The sequence below is a fragment of the Oreochromis aureus genome, linkage group 23, assembly GCF_013358895.1.
Source record: "Oreochromis aureus strain Israel breed Guangdong linkage group 23, ZZ_aureus, whole genome shotgun sequence".
NCBI classification, from domain to species: domain Eukaryota; kingdom Metazoa; phylum Chordata; class Actinopteri; order Cichliformes; family Cichlidae; genus Oreochromis; species Oreochromis aureus.
This window is the reverse complement of record NC_052963.1, coordinates 28,707,584-28,718,627: the sequence shown is the minus strand read 5'-3', so window position 1 is coordinate 28,718,627 and position 11,044 is coordinate 28,707,584. Positions and strand designations below refer to the sequence as shown.

The following is an 11,044-nucleotide window of genomic DNA, read 5'->3' as shown; positions in this document are numbered from 1 at the left end:
CTTGTGTACAGTGAGAAAAAGGGGAGTTTCACTGATGTGGCCCACTTAAAGTCAAAGTGGGCAGTGCGTGGTACACAATGTGAAACGACTTTGATATTTCTGCTGCAGACTTTAATTTTTTTGCGAGACATGTGTTACTTTTACCTTTATGGCTCTGATTGCTTCTTTTTTGGTGATTGATGGCAGTTTTAAAATAAAAATAAAAACAATATTAAAAGTTTGGAGAAGCTTAGATTTACCAGTGACAGTTCAGGTTTCACTCAATGCACATTCTGTACAGTAAATCACACCATATTTATTAATTGAGCACCTTTTACAAAGCTGGACTGCAGTTTGAATTCCTTTATAGGTAACTTATGAACAAAGACAAGGAACCTTTTCTTGAAGAAAACATGCAGTAAAACAATCAGGCGCTGTATAATTTGATGGCTTATTGTAAAGCAGAGTAACTCAGCTGAATGTTTTCACGCAGACTCACACAGTGGCGTCTTTAAAATATTATAAACCAGACAAATAGGAAACCTGATGTGCAGCTGCTCATCATCATGGATGGCTGGCTTGTTTTCGCTCTGGGTAAGAAAAACTGAGCTTTTCTGATTGTTGCTGGCAGTTCCTTAATTCATCACTTAAAACTAAACTAACTTAAATGCGACTCTCCTTAATTTTTCATAGATAAGTTTGAATTAATGCGCATAAACAACTGAAATATACACACAACGTATCAAATAACTTATGAAATGCATTGCCTTTCTTTGTCATCGTTTTTTCAGACTTAATAATACAGTTTTTAATGATAATTATCTCAGTAAGAGAATGTTAATAGTGGTAATTTCATTGTTTTAGTTATTTTACTGTGTCATTGTTTTTATAATTAGTAGTAGTATTAGTATGCTATGATACATTGTGCTACAACACATCACTCTAATCTGACATACCTTTTCATAGATAAACAGTTACTTTTTGTTCCCACAATGGACATATATTAAAGTCAACAAAACACAACAAATGATAACTATACAATGAGAGAGTGCTGCAATTTACAGTATATATTTACAACAGTGATAAAACCCTCCCAAAGAAAAACAGTAAAAAAACAGTCAGTAATCAAGTAAGACTGACATCGTTTCAAGAGGAAAGTGCAAATTACATTAATGAATAATATGTACAGTATAAATGTAAGAAAAACAGCTCAAGGTATAATACAAATATATGTTTAGGACCTTATGCCTGACAGGTGTGCTCACCTGTAACAGAATGAAAAGTTATTATACAGATTTGTAGAAAATAGTAGGAATGATTTCCTGAAGTGTTCTTTTTGGCAGTGAGGTTGTGTCCGTCAGAGGGAGAGTGTGGAGTGCAATGGGTGTGATGGTTTATCCATGATGGAGAGCAGTTTGTTCAGTGACCTCTCTCTCAAATGCCTCCAAATTCTAATTAATGATGTTTCCAAACTTGTGGATTTGTTTGTTGATCCTGCTGGTATCTTTGGCACTGATGCTGTCCCACCCAGCAGACAACAGCAAAGTGGTGCTTGTTTGAACTGTCAAATGTGCAAATTTATAAGATCGTGACATTTGTATATATTATATTATATTATTTTATACGGCATATAGATGTTGGCGCTCATAGTGCCCTAGGCAATGTTTATATAAAGTATCATCAAGATTTTCCACTCAACTAGGAGGACAACCTACAAACATGCACTATGTCTATAACATTCATAGTTTTGCATACAATTAATTTGGAGCAGTGACATCATACTGTAATGATCAAAGTATCTAGAACAGTGAGTATTTTTTATGGACTTCTTTTCCATGACCACTGACTGCACATAAAGTAATGCACCCATCACCCATCGGTTTACAGCTGCCTGCTATCACTGGAGAACATTCCAGGATCTGGTTATGAAGGTTGACTTAAATGTTTTCCCTCTTTATCACATAAAAGTCAACACAAGTCTGTGAGCTTCACTGATGTTTGATGTTCTCCATTTATCACATTGGTGCTATGTTTCCTTGTTTATAGAGGCCATTACTGTGTTAATCATTTTACTCTATAACATCCTGAAGGCACAGAAAGGACAGATAATATTGACCTCTGACAATATCCAGCTGCTACTTGTGAGCACAACTCCAGGTACTGTTGACATTTAGGTTATTGCATAGACTACTCTGGTGTGGTTCAGAATGTGCACCTGTGCTTAGAATAGAATAGAATAGAATAGCTTTTTATTGTCACTGTTACAAGAACAGTGAAAGGCAGTTTGGCATCTCTCCATGTGTGTGAAGTACACAATAGCGTAAGTATTTACACAATGACAAATTTACATTTACACAAGAAAGATATGTACAAGTTATACATACACCTGCAAACATACACGCACATACATACATATATGTATATATACATATTTGCATCCGTACATGCATACACACACATATTTCCACATACACGCTTACATCTATATACATACACATACATGCCATCTAACTAGCAGGTGCATTGAGAGGTGCAGTGTGATCAGTGATATTGCACATTGAGTGTGTGCGGGGGATGATATTGCACACTGAGTGAGGGTGGGGTGGGGGTGCTGTTGGAACTATACTAAATAATGTTATAATAAATACAGTTTAAAGAGGTAGGGGTGTTGTTTGCATTGAAGTATAAACAGAAATACGATTTATAAATAAGGTGTAATGTCCATGAGTGTTGGCAGTGCAGTTATCCTCCAATCAGGGTGGAGGTAGGGCATGTTTCTGCTTATGCTTTCATGCTTATTTCCAGCTGTAGCAAGCCTGCTGTTTTAACCTGTGTTGCTGATATGATTCCACTACAGAACCTTTAAAGTCAAAGTCAACTTAATTGTCAAAGACCATATATACAGTCTGCAACAACCCTTATTGTGTTATAGCACCACTGGGGGGGCTACTATTGTAGTAGTTGGGGGAGTCTCCTAGTGTGTGTGTGTGTAAGTATAGCATGGCAGCCTTTTCATGCAGCTCGTGTTCTGTTCTCAGGAAAGACCTTACCATTGTAACGGCCTGGCGCCGGCGACTACCGACATGTATGTACGGACGGAGTAGAGCCGTGGAGACCTGGCTTGTATGGTCTTATGTTTCTGACAACGAATAAAGGTCTGTTGCTTGATTTAACTGACTGGCTTCGAGTTTTCGGCTAACCTCCACACCACACGCTCGCTGGACCTGCTAGCCGCTCCTTCTTCGCCAGACTGCTGTTACAAGTCATACAGAGGAATTTGAAATTGTAATGCTACCATGGCTCTCTCCCTCCTCTCTCACACATAAACTCGAGACCTGCATTCACCTCTTCCCTCTGAACCCCCATACAAAACTGAACCACCACTATTGGCTTTTCACTGACTGCCCCCCCCACCCCCACCCACTTGCACATGAACTTGCTCTTTATATAATTGTATAGTATTGTATTGTGTTGTACATAAGACTCCTATTTTATTTTTATCTTTTATCTTTACATTATTTTAGTGTACACTGAGGGCTATGGCAATTTCAAATTCCTGTGTATGACTGTACATATGGTCTTTGACAATACAGCTGAATTTGACTCTAGCTTGAACAACTATCACTGCTCACATGAAAGCCACCTGTAGTCAGAGTCCCACCCCTTCATCAAATACAGTCTGTTTCAGAAGAAGTCAATGAGAAAACTTTATTGAGACTGCAGGGGAGGAGAGTTGTGCCTAACCCATTCCCATAGTCATAACCAGCAATGCGATGCTATAAAACATGAAAGGTTCATTTAATATAGTTCAGACTTTCTCCATTGGTCCGGCCCAGGCATCATCATTAAGTAAAATTTTATTAGTTGGTTGCAATTCCACTTAGAAAATCTGAGGATCATTAGTCTCATTCTCCACAAGTTACAGTGACATTTCAGGAGCTCCACATTGACATACTGTGAAATGTAATGACTTGAGTAGTCCTGATTTTACCTGCACTGCCACCATCAGATCATTATTTTAATGTCCAGTACCTGTAAACTATCTGAATCAGCCTCAGCTGGGTATTGTGTTTAATACTACAGATGAGATAGTATAAGTTCATGCCAAGTACAGTAAATATTCTACATGCTAAACCAAAGCATGTTAATATTGTTAGGTTCAAACTGATCATTGTAATTCTGATATTTTTCCCACAGCTGTTCCTTTAGCCTCCTTCACAGCAGGAGAAGAGTTCACTGCAACAGCAGCCATCCCTGATACTGCGCCTACTGCAATCCTTCCTACTGATGTTTCTGATCATTCTACTACTACACAAAATATTACCACAGTACAAACGGTTAGAACAGAGGGTACAACTATAACAGTTCCTAACAATACCACCTTATGTAATACTTTTAATGTATGTACCAGTCCACCAGGCACTGATCCAACAGCTGACTCAGAGCATACTTTAATAACAGAATTTGTCACATCAGAACATCCACAAACTACTCCTGCTACCATTACCAGTCCTGCTCTTACAACCACAGATTTTACCAGCCCTGATACTACCTCTAACCCCATGACTGAGCAAATGCCTACTACTTACTATGCTCCCACTAATACTACTTCTAGCACAGGTCCATACACTAACACGACTTTAACTCCTACAGCTAATACTACTGTAACTCATGAAAATACTACTACATACACCTCTCCTGATACTGCTTCCCCAACAATTCTCACTAGTGCAGCTAAACCTCACACTATACCTTCTACTACTACTACATCTCCAACTACGGTTACCCCTCTTAGCACCACTTTCCTGAATTGTTCTAATGGGAAAAACCTGGATGGTGTCTGCATCTGTCCTGATGAATGGACTGGAGAGACATGCTCAAAAAGTAAGAACAAAATAACAAAGAATGAATTTTGTTACAAGGTGACAATAGACAATAACTTTGGTGTCATTATTAAAAATATTTGGAAACTGGTTGTTGGCACTAAATTACGTCTTTTATTGCAAGGTGTTGTGATTTGTAAATTAAAAGTCCGTGTAGTGTAACAAATTATATTGTGTTTGTATTTCAATCTCATTTATCCAAAGCGTATGCTACAAAAATGACTCAAAATCCCTTCAGTCTGATTACATTACTGTCATCTTGGATTAATCTGCAGCCAAATTTATTGAAAGGTTTTTCTGTTGACCAATACATGGTTTTATAACAGATCTGATATTTGAGAGAACAGTACCAATGAAGCAGTTTTAATATGTTGTTTCCTTAAACTTTACATGAATTATTTATTTCAGTGATGTGAGGATGCAGGAAACCACCATCAGCTTGTCAACTGCACTGTCTTGACTTTATTGTGAGACACAGCTTTTAAACTAGCACAGACCCATCTCAGTTGTAAACAAACAATGACAGATGGTTATCTGAATGCCAATATTCTTTTGCTCTTGAGCATGCATCATCCATTTGTTGTGATTTTTTTTTTTTTTATAAATCACTACGTATTGTTTTCTTTTCAGAATCAGACATAATTCTCTAAAACACAGTTTGTATTTTTATTGATTTGTATTAGACAATTCCTGCAAAAAACAGATGTTAGGACAATTCACGTTCGACTCTACACTCAGTGGCCGGTTCGCATATTCTAATGAAAAGTGTGACGTAGGAACAAGTGGCGGTAAGTCATGCCTTCAGTCCAACATCACTCTATCAGGTACAGCACGGTGTAGTGATGCTTCTCTTTCTGTTACTATTCCCACTCAGCTGGTAAACCTCAGGCTTTAACCAGATGCCTGTTCATGAATGGATCAGCAAATTTCAGCCATCCACAGATCTTCCAGTGTAACCTGACACTCAGTGACATACAACAAAATGTAAGAAGTGCAGCTTTTTTTCATGTGAAGGTAGATTGAAAGTCTTAACTGAGGTTTAAGAATATTGCTTTGAGGCAATCCTGTGGAAATGCAGCTTTGAGATCCCATGCAGAGGAATCCAGATTCAGAACAACAAGAATAAAATCATGTCTTTCTTCTTTCAGCTCACAAGTCCAGCTGATTTAGAGATGCTGGCAACCAGCACTCAGATTCTGACATCCAGCCCAGAAGAGTTGACGGCTGAAAATGTTACAGCAGCAGCTGAGATCGCCAACACACTGCTGCTGTCTGCAAACGCCACAGAGGTACAAACATTCAACAAATCTTAATAAAAAAAAGAAATGAAGATTTAAATCAGTGTTAACAAGGGTTTGGTCATGCTTTATAATCATGTAATATGTTAATCTTAGTTCATATTTGTGTTTGTGCAGAACGTCAGGGTGGCAGCAGTAGCAACAGTAAGTCAGCTGCTGAACGCCACTGTGCCAGATGATACCAAGGCAAAAAACGCAACTCTGGGGTAAACCAAACAAATAATAAAATCTATATCGATGGGTACAAGGTTCCTAAGTTCTCATGTCTCATCGTATCTGTGTCATCTTATCTTACTTATATGAAGCTTCCTATTGTGTTTGGTTTAAATTAGACCCTTTTCTCTTTTTGTGGAACAATTGTTTAAACAACTACAGTCACTGGACATTTCATTGAGTACAGCTTGAGTGTACCAGGTTGGACGGTCTTAAGAACTTCATAGATTCAACAAGGTGCGGGAGATTTTGGCCCATGATGTCATGACAGGATCACAAAGTTGGTGAAGAGTTTTTGGTTTCACACCTTTAATGCAAATTCCAAAGGTGCAATATTGGTTTGATGTATGGTGACTGTGGAGGCCATTTGAGTACAGAGAACTGAATGAATTGAGCTTTGCACATTATCTTACTATAGGCAGCAATCAGAAGACGGGTACATCAGAATCACAACACTTTATTAGACCCAGAGGAAACTATGTACTTAGGGTAAATATGCATATTATGGTCATAAAGGGATGGTCATGACTAGTAGCAATACCAAACTCTGACCCTGCCATCTAAATGTCATCAAGACTGATCAAAACAAATGAGATCTTTCCAGCATTCTGTCGTCCAATTTTGGTGAGTTTTTGAATTGTAGCCTCAGTTTCCTGTTCTTAGCTGATTGGAGTGGCATCCAACGTGTTCTTCTGCATACCCTGGTTGTAATGACTGGTTATTTGACTTCCAATCAACAAAACCCATAATATATCAACCGAAAACAAAGTTACACAATTTTGGGGGCGATCCGTTTTAAAAGAAGTGATTTTTTTGTATCGTAATTTGCTGATAGGATTCAAAGTGTATAGATATCTAATTGTAAACAACTGTTCTTTTTGTTTGTTTTGGTTTTTTTGTTTGTGTATTTGTTGTTTTGTTTTTTGTTTTTTTTGAATAGCTAAAAATAAACCTGGTACTTTAAAATGATTAGGTATTACATTTCAGAGGGACTGGCAGCTGAACATTAGAAATGACAATGCTTTTTGTATGTTATCTCCAGGCTGACGGTGACTCTGGACCAGCTCTCTGTGAACCTCAGCCTCAATCTCAATGCATCTCAATCTCAGATAGTTCAGCCAAACCTGGTGGTCCAGTCAGCACAGATTTCTGCTGCAGGCACTCAGGGAGTCCAGTTCACTTCTCTTAAAGGTCAGTGAGAAACTGTGTGTCAAAAAACCCAGCAAAGTGTGCTGCTTTTTTATCACAGCATATTCCACTAGGTAACCCTAACATACAGTTTCAGTCAAATTTGACACATTCTGACAGCAGTAAGAATACTTTAATAAATTTAACATTGAGGGCATATCTGTTCAGATAGATTAAAGATCCACAGGTGTGTGTCAAATTAAGGAACAATTGTGGTTTTAGGGAGTCTTGAAACTGTAAAACTTTGAATGCCGTGTCTGTGTGTATTTTTTTATGGGACAGTGGTGACAGAGTTACAAATGGGGACCTTGATTTTGTCAAGTGTCACTGTGACCGCCAGGCAGGATATAAATCAGACTCAACAGGCAGAACTTTACTCAAAACCACACCTTTATTGGTGGACAGAATAAATAATAGAAACTAAAGTGGGAAAACCTAAGAATTTCACTGACAAATAGAACAGACAGCCAGAGATGAGGGAGAATGTGATACCGAACAGAGGGAAATACAGACACTAAATACAAGAAGGAAACAGGGCAAGAGGAAACACCTGGGAAACACGGTTCGCAACTAATAAATCATTTTGAGGTCAAATCGAAGTTTTTCTCTCCAACAGAATGCAGTTTATTTCAACTATTATATGTTAGTTTTTTTAGTTTTAAGAGTATGATCATGATAAAAAAAAATATCCAATGCTGGTTTATTTCTCACAACAGTAAAGAAAGGGGATGGTTGATGTTGGATGACCTGTATAAACTTTAATTAATGTCTTTAAAATGATGGCAGCACAAACAAAAATTTTAGCAGCACAAACCAGCACAAACATAGCACAGTTGACTGACACCAATTTTGTTTGATTTTGTGGATATGGAGGTGCTAGTTGACCTTGTATGACCAGCAGCAAGCTTTTCTACAACTGAGTTTCCAGTTTCTCTGGATCTATTTTTGTAAAAGCAGCAGTGAACCCCTCTGCCTCCAGGATGTCAGTCCCATCTATCTATTGTTTGCAAAAACAAAAAAAATTATGGACAGTAGGTTGCCAGTTGGTGTATCCCTCCTTACCTAAATGCAGCAGCATGCTTTTCTGTCCCCTGAATGCCAGGTTGTCTGCCATCTATCATTTGCCAAAAAAACTGCTCTACTATCTCTCATTTGCAATACGCAGCAACAAATGGATGCCAGGTTCTCTTTCTCTTTCCCTCATTCGCAAAATGCAAAAGCATGTTTTTCGATCACTGGGATGTTAATTTTCTCTCCATCTCTGCATCAAACTTTCTTTTTTTCTTCCCCTGTGCCATTCATTTGCAAACACAACAGCAAGCATTCCTTACACTGGGATGCCACTTTCTACGATATTGTTTCCTTCTTTGCAGAGTGCAGCAGCAAACCTTTCTTGCACTGGCTTTCTGGTTTATCTGCCATTTGTCTATCATTTACAAAATGGAGCAACTATGAACATTACTGCCACTGGGCTGCCAGTTAATCGCTCCACTAGCCCTTCTTTCCAATAAACAGCAGCAAATGTTTCTTGTCACTGGGTTGCCAGTTTCTCTTCCATCATTCCCTCCTTTGAAAATGCAGCAGCAGACCTCTTGGGACCGGGGTACCAGGGCAACTTCCAGTAACACATGGCTAAGTTTTACAGCTCACGATCCTTCTTTACAACCATATGGTCTTCATTCCTCCAAAGCTTCAGTTCAGAGTCAAGCCATGTCGCTATGTGATTAGGGTTCTCTCACTCCTTTGTCAAGGTCTCTCATCATCTGGAATTTCCTTTGATCTCTTCTCACACCATTCATTCCTAATTTTCCCAGCTCATCTGGTCCACTTAGTGGAATCCTTGTCCACCCTATTTAGGCATGGGTCACTTATCATTGCAAGCCTGCCTACCAGTTATATTTTTGCAACCATCTTTGACCTTAGTAATTCTAGGGGATGTCTTATTTGGAGATGTGCCCAGCCTGGGAGCTGCTGCCAGTCCCCTCTTAAGCCTTCCCTAAACTGCAGCCTTAATTCATGTTCAAGCCATCTGCCTTCATCCATTGAAAATGCTGTCAACCCTAAAATGAGGATGTTGGCCAAGCTAGTGGAGATACTTCATTGGTAGTATTAAACATAGCCACTAGCTGAGGCTGATTCAGAGATTTTTGCAGTAACTGTATATTATAATGATGATCTGATGGTGACAGTACAGGTGAAATCAGAACCACTCAAGTCATTACAGTTCATTTCACCAGTAACGGTCAACGTTTTTCAGTCTGAAACAAAGCTCTGCATAAAATGACTAAAATGTACCCAATACTGAAATGTATTTGTGTGGAGCTGATGAAATGTCACACCAAGAGATTTTTTGAGTAACACTAAGTTTTTTCGGTAAGTTGTGGAGAACAAGACCAATGATTCTGAGGTCTACTATGTAGTGTTGCAACCAACTAAAAATATTTAACTTAACAATGATGCCTAGGCCTGACCCACGGAGAAAGTCTGAGCTGTATTATGATAAACTTTTATGTTTTATTGGATTGCACTCTTAGTTATTATGACTACGGGAAGGGGTTAGGCACAAGTTTCCTCCCTTGCAGCCTCAATAAAGGGCGTTTCTCAATATGCGTACTTGTGCGTACTTGCGTTCTCGTGTACTCGTGATACGTCATCAGTCGGAGACCAAGTACTGTTCCAATTCGAAGTACGCATCAAGCCGAGAACGCGAAAAAGTCCCGGATGTGTTCTCGCTCCGCCCGTTTTATCGAGCATGCATCGGTGTAGACTTGGTACAGCTAAATATCCCAGAATGCATTTCGTCCAAAACTCAACAGTGGACTCCCGGCACATCGTTTTCAACCCCCCCCAACCCCCGCTCGCGGTCTTCTCACTACTCAGGTTAAAGAAACCCCAGCAGCTGTCTATAGTATTGAGTGTCCACTAAAATAGAAATAAAAGCGTTCTAACATCTCACCTGCTTGTTTTTATTAAGGTATGTACACGTATGTACATGTACACTATTTTTATTAATAGAGGTTTCACTACTGAGGTTAAAAATGATATATAAGTCACTTAGATCACTTCTAAATGTTAATGTTTGGTTTATTTCAGTGTTTTATTTGTTCCTGAGTAAACCGGTTTGGCTGTGATTAAAGTTAAGCTTCATAACATGTTACTCACAGTTAAATTAAGAGGGGACGGCAGTAAAAACTTCGGACCTGTGACATCATCACGTACGCAGGTGTTCCAATTGTACATATCGCGAGTCCGTGCTCGCGTTCTCGGCGGGTACGTACTCACCGAGAACGCAAGTACGTACTCGCGTACTTGAGAATTGAGAAACGGCCAAAGTTTTCTCACTGACTTCTTCTGAGACAGGCTGTATTTGATTAAGAGGTGTGACTCTGACTGAATGCACATAGTTGTTCTAGCTGAAGGTTCTATTCAAGCTTCTGTTGTGGTATCTGATAAGAAACACAGATTAAAACAGCAGGCTCTTCT

General features: G+C 38.9%; 1 protein-coding gene across 1 annotated transcript in view; it reads left to right on the top strand.

Annotated features, from left to right (window-relative positions):
- The first annotated feature begins 563 nt into the window (after nt 1-563).
- Nucleotides 564-11,044, top strand: part of LOC120436049 (adhesion G-protein coupled receptor G7-like) — a 29,358-nt gene continuing 18,877 nt past the window's right edge. The window contains exons 1-8 of the mRNA XM_039606355.1: nt 564-573; nt 2,070-2,136; nt 4,177-4,863; nt 5,546-5,650; nt 5,737-5,846; nt 6,011-6,151; nt 6,278-6,366; nt 7,416-7,564. Coding sequence (XP_039462289.1) covers nt 4,542-4,863; nt 5,546-5,650; nt 5,737-5,846; nt 6,011-6,151; nt 6,278-6,366; nt 7,416-7,564 — 916 coding nt within the window. The 5' untranslated portion in view covers nt 564-573; nt 2,070-2,136; nt 4,177-4,541. The remainder of the gene's footprint in view (nt 574-2,069; nt 2,137-4,176; nt 4,864-5,545; nt 5,651-5,736; nt 5,847-6,010; nt 6,152-6,277; nt 6,367-7,415; nt 7,565-11,044) is intronic.